Source organism: Meriones unguiculatus, chromosome 1, assembly GCF_030254825.1.
Source record: "Meriones unguiculatus strain TT.TT164.6M chromosome 1, Bangor_MerUng_6.1, whole genome shotgun sequence".
NCBI classification, from domain to species: Eukaryota; Metazoa; Chordata; class Mammalia; order Rodentia; family Muridae; genus Meriones; species Meriones unguiculatus.
In genome coordinates this window covers 29193089-29214357 of record NC_083349.1, presented here as the reverse complement: position 1 = coordinate 29214357, position 21269 = coordinate 29193089, and the positions used below count along the sequence as shown (strand labels likewise).

The 21269-nt window shown below is 46.4% G+C and overlaps 1 protein-coding gene across 3 annotated transcripts; it reads left to right on the top strand.

Annotated features, from left to right (window-relative positions):
- Positions 1-357: 357 nt before the first annotated feature.
- Positions 358-17877, top strand: Ms4a18 (membrane spanning 4-domains A18). Of its 3 annotated transcripts, none has more exons than XM_060386747.1 (7): positions 358-665; positions 4868-5332; positions 7203-7316; positions 9992-10048; positions 12276-12383; positions 14208-14333; positions 17520-17877. In XM_060386747.1, exons 2-7 carry the CDS (start codon positions 4877-4879, stop codon positions 17685-17687), a joined length of 1029 nt encoding a protein of 342 aa, XP_060242730.1. In that variant the 5' UTR covers positions 358-665; positions 4868-4876; the 3' UTR covers positions 17688-17877. The 3 variants fall into 3 exon arrangements, with proteins under 3 accessions (XP_060242730.1, XP_060242722.1, XP_060242738.1); XM_060386739.1 differs by having other exon boundaries at positions 4865-5332; XM_060386755.1 differs by lacking the exon at positions 12276-12383 and having other exon boundaries at positions 4865-5332.
- Positions 17878-21269: the final 3392 nt, after the last annotated feature.

Genomic DNA, 21269 nt, shown 5'->3' with positions numbered 1-21269 from the left:
ACCTATAATATCTTTCAGTCTAACTCACACAGACAACCCAAGGCAAGGCCAGATAACTCCTCTAAACTGCTGTGAAAAAAGGGGCCATTCCCCATCAGGGGTTCAACATATTTTCTCTCACCTCTTCCCCCTCTCCTTCTCTCTCTTCCTCTCCACCCCATCTTTCTCTCCTTCCCCTCATCCTCTACCTTTCCCTCCATGTTTCTGTCCACAGTGTATATTCTTCATTAGAATGTTTATATCAGTTCTGGTCTGGTGAACACGCCTACGCACACACCATGCCTTGGACTCATAGTTGCTGGCATAACATAGATCTGTGTGTTCGTTTATTCAATAGGAGCACCATTCATGCTGGTTTAGGCCCCATCCTGATAACTTCATTTTAACTTAATTCCTTTTTATAAGGTCTCCTAGTGCAACCACATTCTGACATTCTGCAGCTGATGCTTTCTCAAAGGCAGACACTGGAAGAAATGCTCCCCCCGAATCTTGTCCTAGACAAGGCCATTCTCGGAGTGGAAATTGTGAGCATTCAGGTGAAACTTCGAGGAGGACTTTGGAACCTGAAAGAGAAACCCAGTATTTCTTCCCTTGTGAGAACTTTCTAAAGCAGTTTCCGAAACTGTGAGAGCTTAAAGAGGGAGACAGGCTTGCCAGGACTCAAGGTAAGACTTCTGGGGATTCCTGTACAGAGTCTTAACTGAACTTGGACCCTATCAAGAGGGCCCCAAGATATGGACAAGCCCTGGGAAGGTCCTCTGGGAGCTGCAGGAGTCAGGGGTCCCCTATGGACAGTGCACTGAAGCATGGTGGGAGCTCACAACACCCCATCCTTGGAGACTGTTGCTCAGCCACCTGGCAGGCAACAGTTTTACTAATTAGTAAATTATTAAATAATTATTAAATTAGTATAGTTTTAATAATTAGTAAATTTTGAGTTTGAATGCTTTCTTTATTGGTGGCAAGAGTCAGGACAGACTCTTGGAGCTATTTCTCCCTCTGCCTGAGCAAGGCTGTCCCAGGATGGAGAGCTGGACACCCAGGTGTCCACTCCCTGAGTCCATCTGGTAAATGCATTGTGGCCAGTTTGGTTTTGGACCTCCACCAAGAATCGGTGGGCAAGAACAACCTCCTCTGTTCCTGTCAGGTCCTCTGGAGCCCAGCCCACGGCTCAGCTGCCTGTGTCAATCACCATGTCTGCGATGGTGTTGCTCTCAAACAACAAGGAACCTTGTCTGAGAAAAGCAGGAAAGACAGAACTAACCCATTTTCCGATGGCACAAAAGGGAGGGACTAGCATTCAGCGTAGCATTTCCTTTGAAAGTGAGAGACAGACAGAGGTTTCATCCAAACCATTTGGATCTCAGTTTCTGGCTACAGTTCCATTAGTTAAACATCTGCCTAGAATGCAAAGAGCCCTGGGTTTGACACACGCACACGCTCAGCTCCACATAAACTAGGCACGGTGGGACATGACCATAATCCCAGGAGAATCCTTAGCTATATAACAAGTTAAAGGACAGCCTGGGCTATGTGGGACCCTGTCTCAAAAATAAACCTCGGCTCAGCTTCAGCATTTCCTGTGTGACTCTGCTCAAGTTAGCTATCCTCTCTGACCCTCGGTCATTATAGTGCATGGCTGGAGGAATTGCTTCATTCCGTAGGGCTGTGGGGCATAAAGAAACACGGTTGCTGTGGTTGCTGCAACTCCTACAGCGCAGACACAGCATTCCTCTACAGAAGTTAAAACATAGTGACACGTTAAGAAGCCTGCTTTCTAAGTCCATGCCTGTGAGCTGTGCAATTAGTCATCTCCCCTCAGAGCTTTGGTCCCCAGGAGGCTTAGTGAAGACATGAGGAAATGTGGAAATAATGAGGCATTGTGGGGTTCCTTGGCTGCCAGTGTCACACCGATGACAGGTGTTGGGCCAATGTTGACAGATGTTTCTCTTTTCTCATTAAATTTTTATTTTTATATTAATTACAGCTTATTCACTTTGTATCCCAGCTGTAGCCACCACCCTCCTCCCCTCCCAATCCCACTCTCTGTCCCTCCTTCCCTCATCTCCTCCCATCCCCCTCTGCAAGTCCACTAATAGGGGAGGTCCTCCTCCCCTTCCATCTGACCCTAGCTTATCTGGTCTCATCAGAACTGGCTGCACTGTCCTCCTCTGGAAGGCTGCTCCCCCATCAGGGGGAGGCAGTCAAAGAGCCCGCCACTGAGTTCATGTCAGAGACAGTCCCTGTTCCCCTTACTAGGACACCCACTTGGATACTGAGCTGCAATTGGCTACACCTGTGCAGGGGTCTAGGTTATCTCCATGCATGGTCCTTGGTTGGAGTATCAGTCTCAGAAAAGGCCCCTGGGCCCAGATATTTTGGTTCTGTGGCTATCCTTGTGGAGCTCCTGTCCCCTCCAGGACTTACTATCTCCTCCTTCTTTCCTAAGATGCCCTGCACTCTGCCCAAAGTTTATTTATGAGTCTCAGTATCTGCTTTGATACACTGACAGCTGTTTCTCTTGTCCACTGCTTATTTGGGTGCTGAGGATTGTGCCCAGGGCCTCCTGTGCCCTGAGAAGTGCTCTACCACCGAGCTGCAGCTCCAGGCCTTTTGACTTTCACTTAATTTTAATTTTGAGACAAAGTTTTATTAAGTGCTCCTAGTTGTCTTGGAATTGCTCTGGAATATAAGTAAGTTACTGAATTTGCAATCCTCCTGCCTCAGACTCCTGAGGAGGTAGTATTGTGGGCCTGTACAGCCCCTACCTGACAGGTGTTTTGCTGCTGTTATTGTCTTCCTTGGTTTAGCTTTATGACAAGGTTTCCTGTATCCCAGGTTGGCCTCGATATCACCATGTAACAGAGGATGATCTTGAACTTCTGGTTCTCCTGATTTCTCCTCCAAACTGCTGGGACCCTGAGCATGTGCTCCCCCTCCCAGTTTATTTGGTGCTGGGGATAGAACCCAGGATTTTGTGCATGAGGCAAACACTCTACCCACCAAGCTACGCCCACAGTGATGCCATTTGTTATAGAAGAGAAAAATTGCAAAAAGCCTCAGAAACCAGTGTCGTCTGGAAAAAAGGAAATGCTGGGTATTTTCTGAAGTTCTATGTCTTCAGCTGTTTGGATTCAGGGAGAAGGAAGTGAAGCCACCAAGTAAAAGCAGGGTGGGGAGTCTTTCTGTGCTACTGGGTGTCTCAGACTCTGCCAGCATCAGAGTCACCTAGGAGGCACATTAGAAGGCAAACTAAGTCTGGAAAGGGAGCTGAGATTTTACCACCTGAAACCCACACTGCTGACCACACTTTCAGATCCACTTGACTTTAGTGTCGGAGCTAAAATAGTTTAGAGTCTGAGGAGGCAGGGCTCAGAGAATAAATAGCCTTTCTGTTACAGATGGCTAACACAATTCAACAAAGGGTGAGCCAAGAGTGCTTTTCTGTCCTGGAGGTGAAGTCTCCAAGGAAGGTGTTGTCTGTCCACTTTCACAGACAAGACACAGAGCTAGCACTCTTGTACCTGTGGGTCATAAAAGCAGAAACTGTGGAACAAAGCCAGACCTGTCTGACCTCTGGACCCTGGTGCTGCCTTGCCTGTGGCTTATCTGGATGGTTAGTATCGATCAGCGCCAGTCCACCAGCCAACACTAGAGTCAGGTTGCTATCAGACTTTCAGACTATTTTCCTCATCCTGGCACCTGCTGGCATCAGAGAGCGCTGGAATGGTTTTTTACTTTGCATTTGTCGTCTTGATAGGCATAATGCTAGAACCCATTGTTTTGTGTCATAGTATCTGACATCCTGTCAGTTAGGGGTATACAATTTATGTGCAATTAGATTAAACAGAAGGGGGTATTAGCAGGTGAGGTTTTATTTTCCCTCATCTGAATGGAAAATATTTCTACCTATGTCTTTAATGTGCTGAGGAGGCTGCCTGCCTGCTCCCCTGCATCCTTCCTCATCTGCATAGGAAAATTAAGACTCCTCCTGATCTACCTCATCAGAAGTCAGGTTGGGACCACAGTCACATTCTTCTCTTCCAGCAGCCTCAATCACTGAAGATGGAAACCGTGTGCTGTTAAGGGTTATGCCATCCCCAGACTCTGTAGTACCCTAGAAATAGCACTTGAAATATAGATGAATGGGAGCTGGGTGTGCTGGGGCATTTCTTTAATCCAAGAGGCAGAAGTAAGCAGAGCTCTGTGAGTTTGAGGCCAGCCTTGTCTACAAAGAGTCCAGGACAGCCAGTGCTACACACGGAGAAACCCTGTCTCAAAAAGAAGAAAAAAAAGAGGAGGAGGAGAAGAGGAAGAAGAAGAAGAAGAGAAAGAAGAAAAGAAAGAGAGAGAGAGAGAGAGAGAGAGAGAGAAAGAGAGAGAGAAAAGGAAGAAAGGAAGGAAGGAAGGAAGGAAGGAAGGAAGGAAGGAAGGAAGGAAGGAAGGAAGGAAGGAAGGAAGGAAGGAAGGAAAATGGATAGATGGAGGCCAACCAAGTACTCACATGGTTCAATCTCAATCCCTAGCACCCACATGGGAGCTCACAACCACTGTAATTCCTATTTCAGGAATCTAACACCTGTAGCCTCTTTAGACACCAGGCACATACATGGTGCACAGACATACATAAAGGCAAAACATCCACAAACATAAAAACGAAATTATATAATTTTAAGAGACCTAGTTTTTCAAGTAGTTCTAGTTCATTTGAATATTGTATTCCCAAAAAGAACAGGGACTTCAAGGAAATGAAGACGCTTTTCTTGTGTGGTAGGCTTGTATTTCAGTGAAGGCAATGATAGACATAAGGAGCCAGAAGGATCGTTGGTTTTTCAATGGAAATTGTATCTTGTTTGTTTTGCAGCAGCTGTGAATCATGAGCAAACAGGAGCATGTATCAGTTACTGTCCCAGGAAATGTGCATGTCACCCAGCCTTCATATGCCACGGTCTCTGGAAGCCAGGAGAAGCCTTTGGAAAAGACCACGTATCCGACCTCAGCAACCGTGCTCCCATACAACCCAGGGAGTGCAAACCTACAGAGCCCACACATTGTGATCCAGAATCCAGCTGGGATGACGGACCTGCAGGCTCAGCCCGCTGGGCTCCAGTACCCAGCAGAGATGGCTGGTGTGCAGACTCCACCAGGAGGGACCCAGTACTCACCAGAAATAACAAGTGTCCAGATCCTGCCTGGAGACCCTCAGAATCCCCTGAACACTGTTCCCGGGCAGACACAGACCTCAAGCCATCCCCAGTGGAACCTGTCCTTTGTGACCTTTCCTGAATTTAATCCCAAGAAATTCATAAATGAAGAAGTCAGAACGCTAGGGGTGAGTATGATGTCATCTCTTCGGCTTTGTAAGCCTGTCTCTGGTGCCTTAGATGGGGGTCATAGGAAAATGGAGGATTGCAGCTTCTAAAGATTAGGGCTAGGATAACCCCACAAATGGCAGGACCATCCTGCCTTCCTTGGCCTCCCGGTTCACTCCATAGGCTTTGGGGGAGGCTTAAAAATTGACCAGCTGTCCTAGCTATCAGTGACAGGTCCAGCAGCCATTTCAATAGAGACTATTGACCCAGGCAAGTGACCTGGGCTACCTAGAGTCTCAGTTGCTGCCTTTCTATCATAAGAACTGGTAAGTTCCTCTATATTTTACTAGCTTCCTCTTCTACCAAGGGTATCCCTGCCTCTCTCCTGAATCCTCTAGTTTCATTTGAAGAGCTCAACTGCATTCAATTTTTTGAGGCAGAAACAAGATCAGGCCTATGCTCCACTAGATGCTAGCCAACTCCTTGTAAGATGACTGGCTAGAAGGATGATTGACTCATAGCAAGTTCTGCATCTCCACAAACTCACTCACTCAGCATGAAGCACACTCGGCAATGAGGAGATAGAGGTGAGGAGATGATCGAAACATAGTTCTCAAAGACCAGGCAAGATTGGGGGAGTGGCATATTTACTTCCTAACAGCTGTTGTAACTGCACCGTCTGGCAATCACCACGATATATATACATATATATGTATGTATATATACATATATGACACACACATGTATATATAGATAGATATGTGTATGTATATATACATTCATACATACAGCTTTGGTGCCCAAAGAGTGCAAAAGGCCCAGCTTCCTTTGAGAGGTTGCAACCCTCCTAGAAGACAAAGGCAGGTCCAGGAATGAGACAGACTCAATGAAACCCTACTGTGGTGGGGATGTGGCTAGATTATGCCTTATAAGGTTTCATAAGTCAGAAGCTTTGTCTCCAGTAGGCAAGGTTGGGAGTGCCAGAGAGTCTCTAAGAGGTAGGGCCTACACAGAGATATTTAGGTCATTGGTCTCAGAAGAAATTGATATGTTCTTGTGGAAGCTCTTAATAGTTCTCACCAAAGCAAGACTGGCCTCCCTCAACCCCTCAGGCTTTCTGTCTTACTATATAATCTTTCCCTCTTGCAGGTGCTCCCACCATGATACTATTTACCACACAGTGACAAAGCCAGGGGAACCCTCACCAGAGCCAGCCTAAACTGACAGTTCCAAAACCGTGAGCTCAATAGACACTCTTCTTTTCTTCCAAATTACCCAGCATTTGGTACTTCATAATAGCAATAGGAAATGAGCTACTATATACCCCAACCTCTTACTCCTTGTCTATCTTCAGAAATAGATAAGTAGATTGGGCGGGGACAGAGCCTTGTTTGCACCCCAAATTTATCAGAGCCACCTCTTAGACTAAAGTCTGTAAAACTGTATCAGGAATCCAAATGCTGATCCCAAGGACCAAGGAAGACTATAATTGTATGTGGTCAGGTAAACGGAGGTGATGTTACAGAAGCCTTGTAATTCTGTATTGCACTTTCTATCCTGTTAATTAGTACTGATGAATTAGTCTCTTAATTCTGGTGGCCAACTATTTGAAAACATTTGGGAATCCAAGTTGAAAAAGAAAACTGCTCTGAATAGTCTTACCCTTTTCACTACTCAGAGGACCCATTGGTATCACTTGTGGCACTTTAAAACACACCTGGAACAGGCCCCGCCCAGAGGCTGGTCTAGTCTAGATGTTGGTCTGAGTGAACCCCGATACCACTCACACCTCAAGTGGCTCTAGAGCACAGCCAGGGTGACCAAGTGCAGCTCAGCAGCCCACGGCCCAGCTCTGTTCTCTCACCAGTTTTCTCCCCGCTCTCCCCACAGGCCATCCAGATCCTCATTGGCCTGTTCCATATATTCTCTGCAGTCAACCCTCAGCTATACAAGGCTCCTACAGTGCTGGGGGCATCAGCGTACCTGATCTGGGGAGGACTGTCTGTGAGTACAGGGGCATGTGGTCTCCTACGTCATCAGAGGAAAACTGGGGGGAAAGATGTGAAATAACCCTTGGACCCCGCTCCTAGTCTTACAACCCTTACAGCTTAGAAGTCCGCAGGCCACTGCTGAGGGCTGAAGTGCTCAGACACCCCGGCCCTGACAGCATCACCTCCTGACTATAAGCAGCTTTTAGCTGCAAGCATCCATTACCATATTATTACCAGAGGTTTTAGGGTCAGAGCCCGGGCTACGCAGCATGAGCAACTTAGGCTCCAATACCCACCCTTAATAGGCCAACTGACAAGACAGGTCATAGCAAAAGAGAAAAGAAAAATTATTTGTTCACTGTGACCAGAGTGAGAAGAGGAGCAAATAAAGAGACCCAGAGACACCACCCCCTAAATCCACCTTCGGGGTGGATTAAGTAGAGAGCAAGGAGCACATGTAAGTAAGCAGTCCCAGTCAAGGTGTGGTCCTATCAGTCACTGGCTCATCCTCGGCTCAGCTCCAGTCTGTCCTGCGAAGTGAGCTGACAAGTTGGCACAGCTGTGTGAAATCTCTAGGAGGCAAGTTCTTCCTCTGGCCGACGCCAAGCTTCAGCCTTTCTCTCTCTCCAGCACAGGACTTCCTGGGCAATTTTAATCCCGTGGTGTACATTGTTTTAGTACACTCATATATGCAAATCTGAGTCCACAGAGTTTTATGCTGTACGCCGGGTTTACCTCCCATTCATGAAGGCAACTGCAAACTTTTCAAGAGTTAATTGAGGAAGTCGTCCACCCATTTGGTGATAGGAAATCGGCTGTTGCAGCAAACAGCCCTGATCAAGGCCTTCCCCTACCGTGTAGAGAGCCCACCACCAGCAGGTGGCAAACATTTGCAAGCACAGCCCTGTGTATGTGAAAGCCAAGGGAATAGAAGGAGCAAGGTTCTTTCAGATGGACAGATACAATCTCTCGAGGGGTTTAACTTGAGAGCTAGGATGCACGTCACTCAGAGTCACTCAAAACTTCCACGGCGTCAGTGCCTCCTTACCTGGAAATTTTGAATGAAATTCACAGGCAACAAAGGATGAGTTTAAGAGGAGTTTTAGCATAGAATGATTTTTAAAAAGCACAAAGAAAGCAGAGCCTTCAAGCGTGGGTTGCCAGAAAAAGTGAGAGGTACTTGCAACAACAGAAAAGCCCAAGGAGCTGCTTGTGTGGGGGCTTCTCATACGGCAGAAACTGGGTGAAGACTGAGATCCTGCCTACTGAGGTGGGTTAATGAGAGACAGGCTAGCTGGGATCTTGGGACATTTTTCTGACACAGCCAGGCAGCTATGTCACTTGAACGCTCACGCCCACATGAATGAGGATGCTTCAAAAAACTTGCAGACTACTCCAATAAAGAGTTTCTTCACCCTCTGCACCACAACCCCAGCTAACCAATTGACCTCTGCACGTTGATCTTCTATCTGGTGAAATAACTATGCTTCCTTATTAATTCAAGTGACTTTCGGATCTGCTAGAATTTCTGTGTAGGCTCTGATATCATCTACCAAAAACACACTGCTAAACCATATACAGTTTTATTTCATTTTCTTGTCGTATCACATTGGTTTGGTGCCCGCTCCTGAGTTACTGGGTTTTAGCTATGTTTTAGGTTTCAGTCTCCAAAACTAAATGATCTAGGGAGAACTTATTATTTAAAGTTTCAGATCATCCAGTTCAAAGCTCCCTTCTGACTGTACAAAAGCAGTACACTTTGCCATTTAGAAGTGTTTTATCTCAGTGATCCTTAAAAGAAAGAAATATAGGACTAGGGATATGGTTCAGAGGTCAAGTATTCACCCAGCACGTACAAAGCCCTGGGCCTGATCCTCAAAATAAAGTAATGTCAGTAGGAACTATTGTTACTACAATGGTCATTCTATAGATGAGATGGAAACAGCTTCCACAGTAATTCAGAGATCAACTGTGTGAAAACAAGGATTTTGTTAGGGCTATCAGGCTGGTCTAGGAGCTCAGCAAGATGAATTAGTAGCAGATATGAAACAGAAGTCCCCATTTTCTCTCTCCCAGCCTCAGTACTATGATAACCATGTTACCCTGGCCCCTAATTCCCCAGGGTAAGATCATAGTCAAGTATTAGACAGTGTTGGCAGTGAATGAGTTTGGACAATAGTGTGGCCCACCATGCACTTGAGGACACCTAATCAGATAGTGGTGATAATGAATGACTAAGCAAAGTGGTTCTCAACATAGGTGACATGACCCCTTGTGGAGGAGAGGGGAGGTTGAACAACCATTTAATGAGGGGGTCACCTAAGACCATCAAAAAACATGCCAGGCTGTCCAGTCTAGATATAACACACTTTGGTCTTTACCAGATATTTACATTATGATTCATAACAGCAGCAAAATTAGTTATAAAGTAGCAATGTAATAATTTTATGGTGGGGGTCACCACAAAATGAGGAACTGTATTAAAGGGTTACAGCATTACGAACATTGAGAACCACTCACTTAGGGCAACCTACATTACCTGAGGCATCTGAGTGCCACAACACTTAGTACTTAAAGTCTGGTGCAATGATAATGTTAAGAGGAAGCACACAGATTTACAAGATCTTTGAGAAACAAAATGTTTGGAACTTAAAGAGAGATTTATGTCTCTTTTTTATGTCTATGTAGTTTATCATCTCTGGATCCCTCTCAGTCTGTGCTGAAAAGTCTGCCAGCAGTTGCATGGTAAGTCACTATGCCATTTCTTTGATGACCTATGAGTCTTAAAATTGCACTTCTTGCCACACTTGGGCAAGGAGGTCTCACAGTGACCCTGTGCTCTGGCACTAGGCTCAGGATGTTTACCCACTATACTCCACCGGATCCACATCACACACCCCATGATGTTCTGTTCTCCCATGGTGTAGAGGAGAAACTGAGGCACAGCATTTTGGGGTAGAGACCCAAAGACCACTCAGCACTACCAAAGTCCAAGTTGACAGTCTGTATTAAGCCAGCAGTTCTTCCTGGAAAGCAGCACTTCTCGAAGATCAGCCAAAGCATCTCTTACAGAAAGCTTTTAACTGCAAACACAGAAAACTACATCCAGGCTGGCAGTTGCAGAGGGAAGTAGAGCAAGCAAGCAGTTTAACAAAAGCCAAAGACATGCAGTTAGGTAGGCATTTTGACCTTGAGTTTCTAGAACAGGGTTGAGTGCTTCCCCAAGGGACTTTTCATGGTGTGAGTAGAAAAGGGGGAGGATCAGTTTCAGGTTAAATTAAAAAATGCTTCCAGCTGAGACAAGATGGAAGAAACTTTGTCTTGTCTCTTGTCCCAAGAGAAAGCTCAAGCTTTGTCACAAATCATACAGTGAGTATGTGACAGAGCTGGGATTTGAGTCTAGAATTCTCTGGTTCCAAACTATGCTATAGCCTACTGCATTTGCCACTGCTACATAATGAATCCTGTCTCAAACAAACAAACAAACAAAAAGCACTTAGCAAATTGAAAAAGTCATGAAAATTTGCTGTGCACTAACCTGGGGATGTTCTGCATTAAATAAAAAGCCAGGCCTGGGCTAGATGAAGATGAGTTTGTATTTCAGCCATCTCCCTGAGGTATTTCCTACTTTTTTCATTAGCTGGACCAAAACAAGCATGCCTGGAGCAATTGTAGCCCTAACCATAAGGAATAGGTCCCTCGGTCCTCTTTTACCTTTGGAGTGCTATTCCTCATCTCAAAAGCCAGAGAAGAGTCTGGTCATCTTTTGACACGTTCTGCAACCTTAAAGAGCCTTAGCACATACACAGAGCTGGTCCCAGGCCCTTCTTTCCCTTACTTTCTTTACATGGCATTTGTCTCTTAGAGAAAGTGGTAAATGAATGGCAGGTTATTCACTAAAGCATTTCCCAATTCCTAATCCTCAGTCTGCAAGGCAAATTTCTGTTACCCGGATCTGCCTTACAAAAGGAGAACCCACTTGGCTCCCAATATCAATTAATCTCATACATCCCAACTAGATTGGCCTACACCCTCAGGGAAGCCCAATGCCCTTGCCAAGCATCCTGCTCAGATGTCTGTTTTGTTTTTGTTGTTTTTTTTTGTTTGTTTGTTTGGTTGGTTGGTTGGGTGGGTGGGTGGGTGAGTGGTTTGGTTTGGTTTGGTTTGGTTTGGTTTGGTTTGGTTTGGTTTGGTTTGGTTTGGTTTGGTTTGGTTTGGTTTGAGACAGGTTTTCTTTGCACAGCCCTGGCTGTCCTGGAACTTCTCTGTCGACCATGCTGGCTCAGAGATCTGCTTCCCTCTGCCTCCCAAGTGCTGGGATTAAAGGCATGCACCACCACCACCCTGCTTGGATATCTGACTTCTAATTGAAATCTCTCCTTCAATTTCTATGTCTGGCAAGTGTGCCAGACTCAGCCCAAATATGACAAGTTGACCTTTGAGTCTTCCCCAGAATCCAATTAAAGGAAGCAGCTTGAGCAGAGGCAGGTGGTAAACAATTGAAGGTTGTTGACATCTCACCATGGTGAAGCAGATCCTGCACATCTGAAAGTCTTCCCCCAGCCAAGTTTGCCAAGCCAGGCTCCAGCCCTTGGCTTACCCTCAGAATCCTTGTCTTCCTTATGGTCTCTTCTCAGGAAGAGGTTGGTGTCTCTGCTTCTTTCTTCTGCAGAGCAGGCCAGCACCCCCACCCTGCCTCCACCCCCACCTTCCAAGTCTTACACTGCCTTCCCTGGCTGCTTAGCCAGGTGTTAATATTCTTCCAATGGGGGTCCCTGCCCTGAAGGAACAGGTTACCAACAATCACTGTCTCACTATCCTCAGGGTAAACTAGTAGGCTTCTGCTCCAACCAGTTTGACCCTCTCTCTCCTTGCTCTTTGCCCCTCTCTCCTGTTCTCTTTTATTCCTGAGTCTTCCCAAACCCTGAGCTTTGACCTTTGTTCACCATTCCCCTCCCTCCATGTCCTTCAGGTGAACGGCAGCATTGGCATGAATGTCGTCAGTTCCATCCTCTCTGTGTTTGGGATCATCATTATCATTATAGATCTGTGTATTTCCTTATCCAGTGGTCCTACTGCGGTGAGCATTACAACTGACTGGTTCCGATGCTTCTTCAGGACGAGGAGAGCTTACACAATTGCTCCTTGAGCAGGAAGGAAGTGCAACAGAATTCCATCTTAATATCCATAAATTGATATAACTTCCACCAAAACCTTGCAACTTCTAAGACAACCACAGTATTCCTCATACCACAATGAGGACTCTGAGATTAAGAGGCAAATGGTCCAGGGGTGGAGATATGGCTACTGGTCTCAAGCTGCAACCTGGTCTCCCTCAGGACTAATGAAGTAGAACAAGGAAGCCTGGCAGGGCAGGAGTGAGGACTGTCCTCAAAGGGAGAGCTTTCCTGTTAGGCCCCACAAGAATCCTAATCCAGCAGACAGAATTTAATCCTGACAGGACAAGGCAGAAAACCAGGCAAGGCTGCAGGCCTCTGGAATCCAGCCCTGGGCAACAGGATGAACTGACAAAGAGTGAGACTGTGGTCATGGGAAATTAAAACTGATGTTATCTATTAGTCTGGAGAGAGGCTGTTTGGCAACAGGCGCCTCTGTGGTCAAAGAGTGTGCCAGTGTCCCTAGTGTCGTGTAGAACAAACGCTTAGGAACCCAGCAGGCTTGAGGCCAACCCCTAGAGTCCCATCTTCTGCTGAAAAGGAAAAGTGGACTGGGCCACAGCCAAGGCTCACTGAGCTCAGTCCCACCCTCAGAGCTCTGATTCAGACAAGACCACAGGGATCAAGCAAATGAAGACAAGTAGAAGTCAGACAGAACTGGTGGTCCTGACACCTCATTGGTACATCCCCAACTCACAGGCCCTCTTATAGGTTCACAGTCAGGGCACATCAGTTAGGGCTATCACAAAAACAAAAACAAAATGGCTTTGTTTTTAAATGAGTAGTTCTTGTGGAGAGAGAAAGCAAGCATGACCTCAGGGCAAGGAATCTGTCATGCCAACCCTACTAGTCATCAGTGGAAGACTGCTCTAGAAGGGATTGTTTGAGCTTCAGGCTTGTGGTACCAACAGCTGTTACATTCCGGAGCTTGCTCAAGAAAACACCCCAGGCTCAAACAGTGTGCAAACAGCAAAGAGCGTTTTATCCTGCAGAAATCCGGTGCGCTGGGGTCCCTGCCTATGCAAAGCAAAATGGTGAAGAACCCCAAATGAAAGAAACTCACAGGTTTCTTTTATAAGTGCTCAGGGGGAATTTCAGTGTGGGTTAGGTAATCTAAAGTATGATTGGAGCATTCAAATTTAATAGCATGGGGAAAAAAAAACAAAAAACAAAAAAACACGGGCAACTTTGAGGTGGTCAGCAAACTTTTGTGTTAGTCATGAGTTAAACAACCTTATCTTTCCTGACAGATGGTCTGGAAGAGGGTCCAGCAGAGAGCCAGGTGGCCTCTGACTGGCTGCTCATTTTCTGTGTTTTTTCCAGTAAATGTTAACTCACTTCAGAGAAATGGAAACTTAGGCCTGTTCCTTTTGACAGTGAATTGAGGCCTGTCATGGAGTAAGTCCAGATTCTATGTTAGATTCTAATGGGGTCTCAGGTAGGGCTTTCATTTTAATTGGGGTCTCACACAGAAAAGTGGGCTCCAGAGGCCATAAAAGTCCACAATAAAGAAAAGCAGTTCCTGTCAGGTGGAAGCCGGGGTGTACTGAGAGGATATGGCAAAGGTACGTAAAGCTACCAGTAGCATCTATACCAAGACGCCACACACAGACACTGTGTCAGTCTTCTATATGAGGCAGATGGCGTTTGCTTTTGGAGAGCTAATGTAGACTGTCATCCAGTCAACCCTGAAGACTGAAATGCCCTCATTTCCTGACCGCCTCTAGGAAGAAGTGAGAATCGCTACAAAGGCAATCTCTGGCGGTCTCCTACCCTTTGTCCTCCTGGAATTCATCCTCACCTGTGTGGTCTCACATTTCGGGTGTCAGGCTGTCTGCTGGACCCATTTTGAGGTAAGTATTGGGCTTTATTCCAGGAATCAGAGCCTGCTCTGGGAAGAGTTAGCAAAAGGTGACTGGAGTTCCAGAGAAGTGGGGACTGAGGGAGTGTATCAGATCTATCGATACTTGTTCCTACATAATACACTGCCCCTAAGGAAAGCATTTATAACAGAAAGCATTTACCTCAATGGTTCTCAACCTGGGGGCCACATGGCAGATATCCTGCATATCAGGTATTTCTATTACTGTAGCAAAATCACACTTAAGAAGTAACAATGAAAATAATTTCATGGTTGGGAGCCACCCCAACATGGGGAACTGAATCAAAGTGTTGCAGTATTAGGAAGGTTGAGAACCACTGATTTACTCGGTTCTTGGTTCCGGGCATCATCCCTTTGTACTGTGATACATGCCTTCCTCCTCCATTGTTCTCAGATGGCCTCACTCTTTAGTCTTCAGCCAGATGGGTTTCAGCGGGTCTGGGTGGGCGAGTTCATTTCTGCTCCTGTGTTATCTCGTCCTCCAGAATGCCTGCCTGAGTTTCTTCACAAGGCAGCTGGATTCTCAGCAAGACACATATTCCCTCACAGACAAGCACTCTAGTCCTTGCTTTTCTCCTGAATGTTGATTCCCTATGGCCAGAGTCACCCACATGGCCAAACCTAGAACCTGTGAGCAGAGGAACAGCTCCGGCTCTGGGGAGAAAAGCTACGAAGTCACCTAAGAGGCATGAATAGGATTTGTGGTTGTGGTTGTGGTTGTTGTTTTCCAATCAAGTTACTAACACTTCTAAAAGAAACAAACCATGTTTGTCCCCAGTCCAGGATTCCAAGCGTTCTATCCACTTCTGTCACCTTGCTGGAAGTCCAGGGTCCAGTTTAGAATATGAATCTTCTCGACACACCAACCTAGAAACTAAAAACAACTTTGGGGCTGAGAATGTAGGCAGAGAGCTTGGTTGACATACAGGAAATCATGATTTTGATCTCTAGCACTGTATAAACCAGGCATGGTGGTACATGCCTATAATCCCAGAACTTAGAAGGTAGAGGCAGGAGAATCAGATCTTCAAGGTCATCCTTGGCTGCTTGCTGAGAGAGTGTATCAGATATATTGACATATGTTGCTACATAGATCAATATATAACCTGGACTACATGAGACTCTGTCTCAAAAAAATGACATTAATAATAAAAACAAATTCTATAAATAGACTCAACAGAGTCTAGTGAGACAAGAACCAGATGACTCAAATGTACTCTCCCATTCAACAAAAAAAAAAAAAAAAAAAAATGACTAAGACATTTTCTGACTCAGGATGGTAACTGCTCCATAAAATTCTAAAATCCTATGGAGCAGTCTGAAGGTATGGTTCAGTGGTTAAGAGCATTGGCTGCTCTTCTGCAGGACCCAGGTTCAATTCCCAGCACCCACATGGTGCAGGCAGCTCACAACTGTCTACACCTTCAGTCCCATGGGATCTGATGCCTTTTTCTGCCCTCTGCAGGCTCCAGGCAGGCACATGGTGTACAATCATACATGCAGGCAAAACACCCATTTCCACAAAATAAATTTTTTTTAATCTATCCTAAGGAGCAATATTGCCCACAAGGTGGCAAAGAACATTCTTTGGTTAGGAATAAATTCAGCTCTGAGGAAGGGCCTGCCAGTGCTTCCTACTGCTTCCTGGATGGTCCTCCCCCATCCGCTGTTCTCTTGGGCCTTACTCTCTAATCTTTTGGTTCTACCATCAGCAACATTTTCACTTTCTCCTGAGAGCCCACCTTTTCCATCTTAGGGGAGATGGGCAATCCTCTAAGCAATTTTGTACTTTGAACCATCTCAGTTCACATTTGGTGGTTCTTTGGCAAAGACAAGTCCCTCAGAATCTCTGGGGACGTTTATATACCAGATTAGGGATTTTGCAATTTGACGAAAGCCTCATAAAGTTGTGTCCTAGATGAACCTCTCTCTAAATCTACCAGCACCTATTTTAAGATCAGGCCTCTCCAGGACCAAGGCCATAAGACTGTTTAGAAGCTTTTCAGTGTAGCCAAGAGGCCTCACTAAAGACTACAGACACAGTTTAGTCAGTAAAATGCTGGCTGTACAAGCAGGAGGACCCGAGTTCAGATCCCCAGCACTCACATCGAAGGACAGATTCTGCAGTATGCATCTGTGACCCTAGCCCTGGAGGGGGGCAGGGCAGGTAGGACAAAGACAGTCAGATGGAGCTCACTGGCCAGCCAATCTAACCAATCAGTGAGCTCCAGCTTCAGTGAGAGACCCTGCCTCAAAAAACTACAGTGGAGGAATGAAGAGATGCTTCGAACAGCACTGGCTGTTCTTCCAAAGGTCCCAAGTTCAAATCCCAGCAACCGCATGGTGGCTCACAACCATCTATAGTGAGATCTAGTGCCCTCTTCTGGTGCTTAGACACACACGCAGACAGAATCCTGTATAAATAATAAAAAAATAAAATATTTAACTAATAAATAAAGTAGAGAGGAGAGCAGTGGGGAAAGACACACCAAGTCAACCTCTGTACACATGCACACGCACATCCACACACACCCATGCACTTGTGCACACACACTTTTTTTTTAAATACATACACACAGTCTTACTTAGCATAGGGTTGGATAGACACAGCCTTTTCTGTGCAGATCTATCCCCAATTTGTTGTTAATCCTAATACTTACATTGAATATCATGTATCGACTGATAACCTTAGAAACACGAGCCCACGATGTAATGGTTCACACAATAGGCATTTAGCACAGGACCCAGAGGGGCCTTGCAGACATTTCTGATCTGCTCGGATTGCCAAGTCCACAGCTGGTTGCTGTGATACCCAACGGTTGGGTGGTCTTGGATACATACATGTGTAGATGCATACATGTGCGTGGCCGTGGGCAAATTGGCTGTGAACACGAAAACTGGGCTACTTATCTCACTATTCATCAGGTCGGTCCAGACTGCTTTCTGTTCTGACGAGCGCCAAGAAAGATCAAGTCCCAGGAGGCAACAGCTTCACGGCTCTCTGCTTATGACATTGTGATAATTGTCTTCTTAGCCAAGGAGAGACTTGTGGCCAAGGCCAGCATCCATGAGAGATGCTGGAAAGAGGAAGGGAAAGACGGGATAGCCTTTCTACACTGCAGATGACACTGGTGGCCTCCTGTCCTTTGTCTTTCAGAACATGACAGCAATCTCTTCTATGTTCGGTGGCAACACAGTCAACACGACCGCTGGACCTGTCATCACCACCAGCCCAGACAATGCCACCAACATCCCAGTCCAGCCCACCCTCCCCAGTCATGTTCCCCCTGAACACACATACCAAACTGTCACTCCCCAGAAATAGCTGGAATAGCAGAATGCCCATCTCAAGGGCAAGGAAGCCCTGTTTTGCTTTGCTTCTCCTGGAAACACCTGTGACCTTGACCCTGGCATTACCGCTAGGCCAAGATAAACAAACATCCGTTTTCCCCGCATACTTCCCTTTGGTTTGTTACTAATGTGCTTTTTTAAATTCATAAAAGTTTTCCCTCTGACGCTAGGTGTCTTTTAACTTTAACAAACTGCATGCAGGGTTGTGGTTTTTTGTTGTGTCCCTCTAGTTGTATGCTTAGTGTTAAGGAGTCAATCCGGCCAACTGTCTGTTCAGCCTCTAAGGGAACCCCCCAACTCCAATCCTGAAAGTAACTCCCAGCACTCATGGAATGTGAGCAGCAGCCCAAGAAGCATGAACTGCCCAACCCTGGTGTGTGTCCCCAGCACTCCTGGGTGTGTGAGTGAGAGAGCAAATGGACACCAGCCTGCCTGGTGGAACCGCAAGAAGCAAGCCCAAGAGAGCGAGCGGTCTGGGTTGGGCGGTGGTGGAGGTGCCAACCGCAAACCCTCTGCTACTTCACAAAGGGCAGCGTGGGCAAGTGATAGGACCCATGCTCCTGGTGCCATTCAGCAGCATGACCATGGCTCCTTCCCATCCCCAAGGCTGCCTCCAACTGAAGACTCGACAAGGACAAAAGAGCCTTGCTTTCCCTAGCGTGGCCTTTGCTCCTGATACTGCTTCATTAAGTGCCGGTGTTCAAGCATATTTTTTTTTTAATTTCATGTGTGTGTGCCTATGTGTTTGAGGTGCATGCAGGTGCATATTGGTGCAAGGCTATGCATGAGTGTGTTTGTACATGTGAGTCCATGCATACAGAGGACAAATTCAGGTGTTGTTTCTTGGGCATTCTCTTCAACCTCCTCTTCCCCCTTGAGAAAGAGACTTTTTACTGGCATAGAAATTATCAAATAAACTAAGCTCTCAATCCAGTGAGACCTAGGAATCTGACTGTCATAGGCCCCTAGGCCCAGAATAACAATCATGTGCCATCATGTCTGACTTTATTTTTTTTTTTTATTTTTCAAGACAAAATTTTTTTGTGTAGCCTTGGCTGTCCTGGAACTCACTCTGTAGACCAGGCTTATAGAACTTATAGAGATCCTCCTGCTTCTGCCTCCCAAGTTCTGGAATCAAAGGTGTGTGCCACTACTGCCCAGCTCTGACCTTTTCTTTAACATGGACTCTAGGGATCAAACTCAGGTCTTTGTGTTTGCAAAGCAAGCACTTTGCCAGCTACATCTTCAGCCCCTCAAACATCTCTTTTTCACCTGCAGTAAGGAAGGGTGGGAAGAGGAAAAAAAAAAGAGTAAAGGGTCAAAAACTTTCATATTGCGGCATCCACTAGCCTGAGGCCTCCCACAGTCACAACTCTGATTACACATTGTATAACCCGTAACCACAGGGCCCTGCAATTGCCATGGACTTGGAGAGGGGCATAGGAGGAGATGAGGAAGGGAGGATTGGGAGGGGAGGAGGGGGCTACAGCTGGGATACAAAGTGAATAAATTGTAAGAGAATAAAAAATAAATTTAAATTTAAAGCTGTAAAAAAAAGAAAGAATGGGGTTCTTCTGATAGGCTATGGTCAGATGGAAGGGGAGGGGGTCCTCACCTATCAGTGGATGGGGGAGGGGCATGGGAGGAGAAGAGGGAGGGAAAGCAGGATTGGGAGGAGATGAGGGAGATGGGATACAAAGTGAATAAATTGTAATAAATAATAATTAATTTAAAATGGTTTTAAAAAAAGAATGGGGTTCTTAGCTGGGTGTGGTGGGGCACAGCTTTAATCCCAGCACTCAGGAGGCAGAGGCAGGAGTACCTGGCTAACTGTTCTTGTTAACCCAGGAGTATCAACATAATTTTTGTGCTTAAAAGCTCACCCTGAGAAAGGTTCAGGGGTGCTCTCAGGTTCTGAGCACTCAGTGTAGTCACTAGCTGGCTATACAGGCTTAAATCCTTGTCTGAGTCATCTTCTCAGTTAATGCTAACTAGGCCAGGATCCCTTCTTTCAACTACAGTCACTAAGTAGCTATAACATAGACTTTCCCAGCACCAGACCCACACACTAGCTCCTTCTACCATGCAATAGCTTGTCCTGTTGTCCTTTCTCCCCAAAGTGTCCGCCCCAGGGCAGGACAAGGTAATGCACACTAGCTGAAGAGTTGTCCCTGTGTTTTGGGCTGGTTCCTCAGAGCGTGTGGCATAGGAATCTTCTGAGGGAAAACCCGTTACTGTTCCACCACTAAGATAAATCGAGAGGTCCAGAACCAAAGCACTTGACCCAAGACTTCCTCCCTCCCTCTTTGTCACCTCTCCTCAGGACCTGTGTCCCAAGCTGCTCCTCTGCTCAAAGCTCTCGTTCAGAACATGCAAGGAAGGAAAGAAGGTGTGGCCACATCCACCTGGGATGTGCTGGGTACTGGACAGGAGAGTAGAAGCATTCATACACTCCTGTACTCAACAACTGCATGTCTACTATGTGCCTGGTGCTAGCCGTGAGGGTACAACTGGCAGTGGAAATAAATGGGCAGGTCTAAAGTGTGGGCCGGGCATTAGTACTTTAGTTTTTAGATCATTTAGACAGAGTCAGAGGAGCAGCACAGCCCAGGCATGGGGCAGATAGGAAGGGACCTCTCACGGATGAGGACAAGCAGGATGAGAGCGCCTGCATGTTGTAGTAGCCAGTCTGCTATGTAGTATTTCCCAGCAAAGCATTATTTAGCCCAATATACAGACAGAATTGACAGATTTGGCCATCTCCAACGAAAAAAAAAGCAAGGACAAGAATCATACAGCAGGAGGGAGAGCTGGCCATACTGGGCTCGTGGGCTATGTGAAGCTGCAGGGGGAGGTAGGGCTGGGTGCTGGGCTTTCGGCCTGGACCCTCCCAAGCCTCCGGCTTCTCCTCTTCCCGTTGTTTATCTGGTTGAGGTAGAGGTAGTTTCAGAGAGAGATAAGTCAAGACCTCATGTTTCCCAGGCTGGCCTCAAATTCCTTTGTAACTGAGGATGACCTTGAACTCCCTATCCTCCTGCCTTCATTTCCTAAGTGCTGGTGTGACAGGGATGGGCCACCGTACCTGACTCCCTTCCTCTTCTGAAATGTCAGTGTCCTGTAAGGGAAAAGGAAGCACGTGTCTTCTCTCCCCTCTGAAGCTTCCAGAATCCTTTCAGTCAGCAGACAGTAGACAGATCGACAGGAGAAAAGAGATTTAAATGTATTAGGCGCCTGCCACAGAATCTCACAAATTCCTGGGGAGAAGAGCCACATGGGTACGGCTTACGCAGTGTCCAGTACTGCAGAAAGAATGAAGCAGCTGAGGCTTGGAGGGAAGGGATAGCAATGGGCTGAGGAGGATGAAGGGAGCAGGGCAGGGTGGACATAGGTCTCAAGGCAGGGACAAGGATACTTTCTCTGTGGTGGTAAAAGTTGCAGGCAGTGATGTGCGGCAGCCTGTGATGTGGACCTTCAGTCTATTGTGACACTAACGATCCCCTGCTCGGTGAGATGGAGGCACATTAACCGCAACAACACGGCCTGCTGGAGAATCTGT

What these genes read in the sequence shown, in the direction of transcription:
- Ms4a18 (XM_060386747.1), top strand. Translation starts at nt 4,877, where the DNA reads ATGAGCAAACAGGAGCATGTATCAGTTACTGTCCCAGGAAATGTGCAT. An exon ending in TGATCTGGGGAGGACTGTCT is followed by an intron (nt 7,317 to 9,991) that starts GTGAGTACAGGG and finishes ATGTCTATGTAG; the next exon opens with TTTATCATCTCTGGATCCCT. An exon ending in TCTGCTGGACCCATTTTGAG is followed by an intron (nt 14,334 to 17,519) that starts GTAAGTATTGGG and finishes TTTGTCTTTCAG; the next exon opens with AACATGACAGCAATCTCTTC.